The sequence below is a fragment of the Siphateles boraxobius genome, unplaced genomic scaffold (genome assembly GCF_051911475.1).
Source record: "Siphateles boraxobius isolate OS27281-9 unplaced genomic scaffold, OSU_SipBor_1 66, whole genome shotgun sequence".
NCBI lineage: Eukaryota > Metazoa > Chordata > Actinopteri > Cypriniformes > Leuciscidae > Siphateles > Siphateles boraxobius.
In genome coordinates this window covers 18,342,542-18,353,026 of record NW_027509193.1, presented here as the reverse complement: position 1 = coordinate 18,353,026, position 10,485 = coordinate 18,342,542, and the positions used below count along the sequence as shown (strand labels likewise).

Genomic DNA, 10,485 nt, shown 5'->3' with positions numbered 1-10,485 from the left:
AAGATCGCTCTAATGACAAATCTGATAGCAATTTTAAAGAAAACTAACTGAAATACTTTTTACCATTTATTTGTAGTGACCAGATACGTTTCTTATTCAGGTGCATACAATGAATTCATGTAAAAACAGTAGTTTATTTCTGTTTAAAATGTTAAATGCGTGTCCGTCGGCCGCTGCTGAATGCAGACTCTGTTGATTGGCATCTGTGACCACCAGTTCCGTCGCACTCAGTGGTGAGATTCCTCGTAACCGGTGGGCAGAGCGTTTGCATGAGAGTTGTGGAAGAGGGAGTGATTCCCATCACCCCAGGGCCATGGCTGGGAAAGAAAGATGATGCTATTTGAAAAGAATTCATATTTATAATTTTGATATGCCGGTGTTGAAGGCATCAACATTTTATTTAGTCAGTACAGGGATCATAGAGAAGTCACATCATGAATACTTTGAAAAAGAAAAACAAACAAGAATATAGGCACCTTGGTTCGAATGCGGAGGTGTGGGTATGGCACAAACTCCGGGGCTTCATGGGAATGGGCCTGCATCTTCATGTAAACGTTTGCCATGCAGACACTCACACCTGGCAGGGCCAATACGAAGGAAAGGATCTTCCAGGTCCTTGCTGTGTTTGATTCAAATCATTAATCTCATTTAATGTTGATGAGCATAAAATGACAAAATGATCACTGAATATTGTGCAATGTTTTTGTTTTAATAATATGATTTGATTTTGTGTCAGTATTTCTGACTTCTGTGTGGAATTTAAATTACCTGAAATATATAGATATAGATTAATATAACAAACCTCCTCCTTCGTGGCTCCCTTGCGACGCAGCCGCGAGAGCCCGACGGGCCACCATAGCAGTGGGTGACATCGCCATTTCTGAAGCAAAGACAGTAAGCAAGACTTCATTTTTTTATACTTAAAGAGATGATCTCAATCTCTTTATTATTTAACTGCATTTACTTAATTAAAAATAAAGGAAAAACAGTAATGTTTTGAAATATTGTTACACTTTAAAATGCATGTTTTCTAGTTAGGCTAAATGAAGTCTTTCCCCGCCAGCATTTTTGTAAAAGACTACATCCAGTTTGGATTCAGAACGATGATTAAAAACATAGATGGAGTAGATCAAGTCCATCAACACCCCTAATGCTTGCACAGTCCCATAACTCGTCCTGGGTCGACATTTCATTCAGTAACATGGGCACTTCACTTTATATGATGTTTGATAATGTTGGTGATTGCACTATTTTTCATATGCATTGTGGCATACATTTTCTTATTATTAACCATGTTGAAAACAGTTGTGCTGCTTAATAATTTTTCTTTTGGAAACTGTGATCCATTTTTCCCCCCAAGATTATTTGATAAATAGAAGTTCAAAAGAACAGCACTTATTTGAAACTGAAATATTTTGTAACATAATGAACGAATGTTGTCTTGAATGTACTGTCATTTGGGGTAAGTCAATTTAATGCATCCTTGCTGAATAGAAATATTAATTTCTTAACTTTTTACATATAGTATAAAACATTTCCAATATTACAGATAAAAAAGTGATAAAGATTCTTTTATGCTAAAGAAGTTGGGCAAAAGCAAAATGTAACAACTTTTACTTGTTCACAAAACCATGAAATGTCGACAGCCGTGGCCAAAATCATACAGTGTGAAATGGCTTAAGTCTCAGTGATATTTGTTAACATAAATCTTTATAGCGCCTTCATCAAAAAGTTGAAAATGGAAGCACGGCAAAAAAATATTTTGCACATTTAGCCTACTGGGGTTTTGAACAGTAGTTAAAAGTGAAGGTGATGAAAAAGTTTAAGGTCAAATAATGACCAAACCTGACATGAATATCCATTACATTCATGTAAACTTTGTATGGTGTCTTTATATAATTAGAAGAGAATGTTACATAATGTTCTTCTATAATGCTGTCTAAAATGAATGAATGAATTGAATAAATAAATACTTTTAGATGGTTTCAAATATTAGCCAGGCTGCGGCCTGTTGCTTATCTCGTCCCTTTAAAAACCTCTGCAGTTTTTCCTGTCCTTCATCACTGAATGCTATTTGATATCGTAACTCCCCTTAAAACTTTGCACATGTAGCATTTAATGAAAAGAACTGTCATACATTTAGATTTGATTATTTTGATCAGTCTCATGTCCTGTGCACAAGGACAAACAAGCTCTCAGTTGTGGGTCATGTGTTGTTTTACTGCTGTTAAATTAATGAAATGCTCCTCCAATACTGTTAATATTTAACACCAACAGTACAAAGCAACTAAAACGATACATCTAATGCAAAGGACACTTACGTTCTCGTCTTTCAGAGAGGGTGGTCAGGTGTTTTTGTTCTTTGTTCCTCACTTGTTTGCCACTTTCTCTTTCTACACCTCTGTCTGTTTGTCCTTTGGTCTGTCCTGGCCTAAAAGCATGAGACTCCTCCCTGCTGAAATCTGTCTGTCTGCCAAGAATCATGAAGTTTATATTTGGTCAAGTGCATGGGCAGATCTGTAGCCTAATGGAGAGATAGAGGGAGCTGTGAGTAGCCAATAAGTGACAGAAGAAAACACAAACTGTCTTTCATAGTATTTGTAGGACTATGCCAGCTCACAGGTATAGGTTTGGATGTATTAATATGTAGACAAGACAAGCACAAGTAGTTAATGAAGTAAGGAAATGTAGCTGTTTCGTTGACAGCTAGAGGAGTTGGGTTACTTTCTTCGTGTTTGTGTGTACGTGACTCAGTGACCGTAAGTGACCTTATGTCACCTCACTCTTTCCGTTTTCTCTTTTTGTTTCTACGTGTTCAGTAGCATACTACACTTCTCTTTTGACAAACGGTTTAGTTCAACTTCCGCAGTTCTGACGCATCAGCCACCACACAGCGTGTATTTACGAGTCTCACTTCTGTCGTGACTGCATTACTTATGAATATGAATAGGCTTGTTTGAGATGGGCAAAATCTGTGCAGAACCGATCACCGGTGATCACCGCGAGATGCATGTCGGTTAGAAATGTGCGGTCCGACTTGCTCTGCTGACGTATGTCAAAAACCTCTCGCGACCGCAAGGCGGACGTGCCGGATTCTGCAGTCGCGCGCAGTTGCTGTCCACCGACTGCCCTGATCAAAACTAAAGCATGATGAGAAACGACTTGCTGTTGACGACACAGCTTAATGCTCATTGGTTAAAACAACAGTGATGTAGCCTATTGTTCTCTTTTAAAATGTTTGATTTTAAAACTCTGAAATCATGTTTTATGTGTATTATGTGTGAGTATTCCCAAACTCTCTGACAGTATATATATATATATATATATATATATATATATATATATATATATATATATATATATATATATATATATATAACATGTCTGTAGGCTAATTAAAGTAAAATGATTGATAAACACGTCTTTGGTTTGTATAACAAGTACTTTGGGTGTCTTGTTCATTATATTTATTTTCATTTAAAAGCCTATACAGAACTTAAAGTAGGCTACATCCAGTTCATTAGCAACACCGTGCATGAGCGTGAATCCCGCGATATGCGTCTTTGTTGTCGCAGGTGTCTGATGATCCACTGCGAGAAGAGAGAAGTTCAGTGAACGGACAGTCTTGCCTGCACTTTTTTTACTCCTCCTCCCCTCACTGCAGACTCATACTCTCGCCTACATTTCAGGCGAGGCGCATCTCAAACAAACAAGCCTAATTATTTCGTGTGACGACGTTGGGGAGCGGTCGTAAAGACAGCAAGTCCTTATTAATATTCATGAGTTCAAAAGGTAATTGGTTTGCTAAATAAATTTAAATGCCATGACAGACAGAAAAAAATTAAGAAACAACGACAACGTGCAATACCTTTATGATTATTTATTAACCACGATTTTGAAAAGTAACATGTTTTAAACTTGTAGGTCTAGATAAATAATGCAATTATATAGGCCTGCCTACGCCATAATTGTAGTAGATAACCCTACGTTCTATTTTTATTTCAGATTATTTATTCTTATATTTTGTATTGTCTTCTCAAATTATTCAGTGGTTCACCTTTGTTGTGTTGTAGCCTATACCAACTATGTAACTTAAGTTCGGATAATTTTTATGTTCTCATAAAATGAGCCAGTATGTAATAAACTTACATGTCACAAGGTGGCGCTGTAAGTCTTGCATTGCTGGCAGCTGCATTACAACAATGAGAATCATCTTAAAAATATTGTAGGCCTAATTTTTAGATGTACTGTCCTATAGCAGCTTATTAGATTTATTAAAAAATCTAATATCTATGCAATATAACATATCATCATACATAATCTATTTTTTGTCTTCTATAGTTTGGAAATGGGTGCTTTATCCTTGGCCAGACAGTATACAGACATGTGACTGATATTTGCTACCACTTCCCTTCTTTTTTGCGCTTAAAGCTGGATGGATTACTGGTCTTGATTGTTTTTTAAAAATTATTAATTATTTTTCAGTGGTCCCTGTTCCTCCTGCCATTTGAATAATAGAAGTTCCTTTCCTTTGTGAGCTTGCTTGTACTTCAAAAAGGGAAAGGCCCTTCTGTTGTTCTAAAGATAGTCTTGCTCATCATAGGAATTTATTCAAGTTTCAATTGATAATTTCTCCCACTTGAATAAACTCACCTTCACTGTTTGGTACCTTTTTCCACCAGCATGAATGTACTTTTTTGCACTTCTTTTGTTATTTCAGGGCTGTTTGCAATTGTGTTCTGAGTATATTTTCAATGAGTTTGTGTGCATTTACCCACCATAAACCAAGAATAGGATCTTAATATTTCCTAATGTTGACTCTTCAACTCAAAGACATGTTGTTTGAACAAGAGCATAACCTTTAGAAATGTTCCATGGATACAAACGGATACAGGAGCTGACTAAAATACAACTATCAAAAGATGGCAGCTGTGTGATGAAAACTAGCTGTGAAATGTATATCTATCAGAATAATCATTTAATAAGCCTATTGGTAGATTATCCTATATGTTCTTGTATGTTCATGAATAACTGGAAAATCATGTGCATATTTTTCTTTCAAACTTGCCTTGCTTAAAAGCATCAGTGTGTACAACCTACATGTGTGAATCTCATTCTAAAGAGTCGTCTGCACATCGCTGTCTGCAAAACTTCCATTTCCATGTTTGCAATACAAACAGACATCAGTGCCAGGCCTGAAGTCATCCTGCAGCCCAGGCCCCGGCTGAGGATATTCGTCTGAGGCAACACACTGAGGATATTCGTCTGAGCGTCTGCTCCCATGTTTTTGTGGGCAGAATCGCCGTCTTGCTGCATGCACACACAGATGCAGAGAGAAGCTTGTAAAAAGCGTGTTTTAACACAAGTGAGAAATATCCGCACGAATACCAGCATTTGATTGCTATGTGAGTTTGAAGAGTCATTTTGCAAGTTCGTGTGGAAAACAACTTTGCTTTCTCTTGCATTCTCTGGGTTAATCTAGCATACACCTGTTTCTGTAAACTTGGCACAATTTTGAGTCTTAGGAGACATGTAGACTCAACACAGTTGAATATGTGTATAAACAGAGTAGTAAAGATTTCTTTGGTTTTGACTTGATCCACAGTATAAACTACTGAAATCTTTAACCATGAAACTGGTCAGAAACATGACACTATATCATCACTGGCACACGCAGCCACCCTCAGAGGAGGCCGTGGTCAGTGTCTTCAGAGGATGAATGTAACTAATATATGCTCTGAAAGGTGTTCAAGAGACTCTTTTTCACTGCCTTCCTCCTCTTTTTAAATATTTTCACACCCACTCTGTTTTCCCCCACTGGTCATGCACGTTTTATTTCCAGTCTGTTTGGCTGCACATGCTGTGATAAAGGAAATCTTCATTGTTATGTGGTCAGTAGTTGTTTAGGTGGGATGGAGGATTCCTGTGTGCAATTGGCAGAGGAAAAGAAAAAGGGATCAAAATATTGAAGTGATGATGGGATGGGAAGGAAAGGGATACATACTGAAAGACAGGGCTATAAAGTGATATGTGCTGTGTCCTGGAATGTTTATTTATTTATTTATTTTTTAAATTAATACTTTTATTTAGGAAGCATGCATTAAATTGATCAAAAGTGACAGTAAAGACATTTATGATGTTATAAAAATATCCATTTTAAAATAAATGTTGTTCTTTTACGCTTTCTATTCATCAAAGAATCTAAATAATCATGGTTTGCACAAAAGCAGAACAGCTGTTTTGAACATTGATCATAATCAGAAATGTTTCTTGAGCAGCAAATCAGCATATTCAAATGATTTCTGAAGGATCATGTGACACTGAAGACTGGAGTAATGATGCTGAAAATTCAGCTTTGACATCAGAGGAATAAATTCTTAAAATATGTTACAATAAAAAACGGTTATTCTAAATTGTAAAATTTTATTATATTGCAGTTTTACTGTATTTTGAGCAAATAAATGAAGTCTTTGTGAGTAAGAGACTTCTTTCAAAAACATTAAAAAATTCTTTCTTATCACAAACTTTTGAAGGGTAGTGTATATATCAACTAAAAAAAAAGTCAGGAATCTCGGTGTGATTCTGGAGTCAGACCTTAGTTTCAGTAGTCATGTCAAAGAAATAACTAAATCAGCATACTATCACCTGAAAAATATTGCAAGAATTAGATGCTTTGTTTCCAGTCAAGACTTGCATGCTTTCATCACCAGCAGGGTGGATTATTGTAATGGACTTCTCACTGGCTTTCCCAAAAAGACCATAAGACAGTTGCAGCTCATACAGAACACTATTGCCAGGATTCTGAGCAGAACCAGAAAATATGAACATATCACACCAGTCCTTAGGTCTAAACTCTAGCTCCCAGTCCCAGTTTCATTTAGGGTTGATTTTATTATTACTGGTCTATAAATCACTGAATGGCCTATGACCTCAATATATTGCATATATGCTCACCGATCACTCAGATAGGATCACATCAGCTAGAAGTACCATGGGTTCACTCAAAGCCCAAAAGGAGAGTCAGCTGGAACCAGCTTCTAGAAGTGATCAGAGATTCGTAATGTTTTAAACATTTTGTTGAGTCCTTTCACGATAATTAAAAATAACATAATAAGCTTTCTGTCTGTCTGGACCTCCTTCTCCCTCTTTCTTGCTGTCTCATTTCTCTGTATGTTTTGGAGCAGGACAGGACTGTGCTTGTCTGTTTTTACTAAAGGCGTCTTGCCGTAGACTCTTGAACAAATCTTTAACATGGAAGAATGCACCACTAATATTGTCCCTGTCTGACTGTCAGCAGGATACTGGAAAGCAGGAATATTACTGGATGCAGTCCTACATGTCTATCTGTCTGTCTGTCTGTCTGTCTATCTATCTATCTATCTATCTATCTATCTATCTATCTATCTATCTATCTATCTATCTATCTATCTATCTATCTATCTATCTATCTATCTATCTGTCTGTCTGTCTGTCTGTCTGTCTGTCTGTCTGTCTGTCTGTCTGTCTGTCTGTCTGTCTGTCTGTCTGTCTGTCTGTCTGTCTGTCTGTCTGTCTGTCTGTCTGTCTGTCTGTCTGTCTGTCTGTCTGTCTGTCTGTCTGTCTGTCTGTCTGTCTGTCTGTCTGTCTGTCTGTTTGTTTGTTTGTTTGTTTGTTGGCCATTCTATTTACCACTCTGTATTCACTGCAAATTTCTTTTTAAACTGTACACTATCAAAAAAATCACTTTAGATTACACTGTATAAAACAATGTCTAAAAACATGGCTTCATTGGGCCCTAAACTTCAGATAAACTCATTTTTACCATATAATTGGACAAACAAGTATAAACTAAGTTGATACGAAGGACAAAGTGTAAAAAACCCCACCATGTTTCTGTGGTTCTGTGTGTGTTCCCACCGTTTATGCTACACTCTGTGGAGCGAAACGCTAACAGCACCGCCATCACAGGTGCAGGCAGAGTGACTGCCATACCTGTAGGCTAAAAACATGGAGCGCTGTGCCACAGAAATACTAGGTGTGTGTGTAGAGTTACACTGCAAAAGTGTGTTATGCAATATGAGCATGGAAGACTGTTGCAGTGCAATAAAAGTGCTAAACACTCGAAAGCGTTGTCATTTACACCAAAACACACATTCTTACAAATACATGCGAAAGCTTTTACAGAGGATGAATCTGACAGTGATTATTTATCTTCACCTCTTCTGTGGTGGTGGCACACAGTCAAACTCCTGCAGGCCTCAAACTGTGTGTGAGGTATATTTAAAAATGGTAAATTTGCTTATTAATGGGTCTGACACCAGCTATCAGGTATTATCCTGTGGTACAGTATGTGTTCCAAACGTCTGGGTGGCTTGTGGTTAGTGTCTGGGTGTCCGTTTAAGTGGACAATAGAGCCCAAAGATTCCCAGCAACATCAAGCCTGTACTCTCTCTACATCTATATTTGGGTTGTGTATAAAATCTCTGTAACTCCATTTGAATCTTCCTTTGTTTGTAACTTTAACAACATAACAGTTGTTTCATCATGATCCGCTGCCATTTTAGTGTGTGCACTGACTGCAATGAAGTCTGTTGAATAAACTTAATGGCTGAAGCCAGCTCAGCTGAGCTTGCAGCTCATTAGTGCTTTTTTATAATAGGCTGCATCCAAAATCGCATACTCTCTTGAGTAGGTAATTATTTTGAATAAGTAATTACTTAACGACTGCTAAAAAAGTATGTTCTATATAGTATGCATGTGTGCAATTTCAGATGCAGTCCTAATGTCTACAGGCAATGTGAGTGGAATGACACAATGTTTAAAGGTATAATCCACCCAAAAAATGAACATTTTGTTATCATTTACTCACCCTCATGCATGTCACTCCAAACTTGTATGCATTTCTTTTTTACTGCAGAACATAAAGAAATATATTTTGAAGAATATTTTATTTTTTAAAACCAAAGCTGTTTGGCAACCAACATTTTTTAAAACATTTTCTTTTATGTTCCACAAAACAAAGAAAGTGAGAGTAAATAAGTGACAGAATGAGTAAATAATGAAAGTATTATCAAGTATTACCCCTTTAGTAAGTTGGTTTGGTTTTTAATTATTTATCTTTTTTAATTAATATCGTTCAGTATTAAATTAATTACATTAAATCTTTTTACAAATTTCTAATATTTCCATTGCTTTATCCATCATTTTGGAATTGTTATTTTATTTGAAATGTTTTTTGCTGAGCACAACGCTATGCATTTTGGGATTTTGGCCTTAGAATTTGTCAAAAGAGGGTATTTTAGGGGGCAGCGCAAATTAAGTTTCCTAGCTTTTTTTTAACAGCCTTCGATCGTGTCAGGAAAGCTGTCTACATCTATTTTTAAAAAAGCCTAGAAATAAATAAATGAACAATATTAAATGTCAGTTATTAAAGTGAAAGAGAAGAATATAACTGTACAAAATGTACTGCTTGAAAGTGTTTTCCAGAGTGGAAAGCCAAGTTATTGTCCAAACAAACATATTGAGAGCTTAATGAGCATATTCATCATTCATCAGACTTTTCTTATAGTACGAAGTTAGCACAAACACATAGACAACCAGACAGGGCACTCACATAAACAGGTGTAAGTTTGGAGATAGATGGATGGATGGATGGATGGATGGTGAAAAAGTCATTAGTCTAGTTCTACGCCTGTTTATGTGTGCATTCTGTCTGATGGGTGTCTGTTTGTCTGATGGGTGTCTGTGTTTGTACTGCTATAGATCATAAAACAAATAGATTGTTCAGCAAAAAGGGCGAGTGAAAGTGTGAACCTGGCTTCTGTGTTTTACTCAGAGCATGTTCAGTGCAAGATGGTTCTTCATGCCTTTTGAAAACAAAAAGGCGTAAAAGAACGAATGCAGACAGAAAACGTCAAAAGCCGAAATAAACTGCTGATGATGTTATGGTGGAGGCCTTAAATTTCTGTTCAAATATGACTTCACTGGACTGAGTCTCTGCCAGTGACTGTCCTCCCGTGAAAAACAAACTTTTATAAATGCTTAATGGGGAACTCTGCATCTCCACATCCTACACTGATTTGTATTATTACCCTTACATATTTACAAAGCTTCACTAGCAGGATATTTACACGGTTTGTAATTAAATCAAAGTCGCACAAATTTACAGAAAACTAACTGGCAGACCTGTCTGGACTTGAGGTAAACCTTTTAACCTTATCCACAACAGAGTCCCTGTCCTCCCTCCATTGGCTGTTTTCATCACAGGACACGGACTGTTAAGACTAACTCATTAGACAAATGCCTGCTTAGAAAACAGAACAGTATGAAAGCCTATTTTTTTCTGAATCTTTGCCAACATGAGCTACTGCTGTGACTCATATGGTGTTTTTACTGCTATAAATCATGGTACTTGATTTTCAGTGTGAGGTGGAGCCCTGTCTTGAATGTCAGGCCACGTGTTTAAGCAGACTGACCTAAACTAATCGTTTGGTTCAATGCTCACCC

The 10,485-nt window shown here is 36.9% G+C and overlaps 1 protein-coding gene across 1 annotated transcript; it reads right to left on the bottom strand.

Moving 5' to 3' along the window:
- Positions 1-53: 53 nt before the first annotated feature.
- On the bottom strand, positions 54-2,499 carry cox6a2 (cytochrome c oxidase subunit 6A2). Its single transcript, XM_077212708.1, has 4 exons — positions 2,322-2,499; positions 803-880; positions 477-619; positions 54-317 (listed from the first exon to the last, which is right to left on the bottom strand). Exons 1-4 carry the CDS (start codon positions 2,482-2,484, stop codon positions 228-230), a joined length of 474 nt encoding a protein of 157 aa, XP_077068823.1. The 5' UTR covers positions 2,485-2,499; the 3' UTR covers positions 54-227.
- Between the last annotated feature and the right edge of the window lie 7,986 nt (positions 2,500-10,485).

What these genes read in the sequence shown, in the direction of transcription:
- cox6a2 (XM_077212708.1), bottom strand. Translation starts at nt 2,484, where the DNA reads ATGATTCTTGGCAGACAGACAGATTTCAGCAGGGAGGAGTCTCATGCT. An exon ending in CCTCTCTGAAAGACGAGAAC is followed by an intron (nt 881 to 2,321) that starts GTAAGTGTCCTT and finishes TCTTTGCTTCAG; the next exon opens with AAATGGCGATGTCACCCACT. An exon ending in AGGGAGCCACGAAGGAGGAG is followed by an intron (nt 620 to 802) that starts GTTTGTTATATT and finishes AATCAAACACAG; the next exon opens with CAAGGACCTGGAAGATCCTT.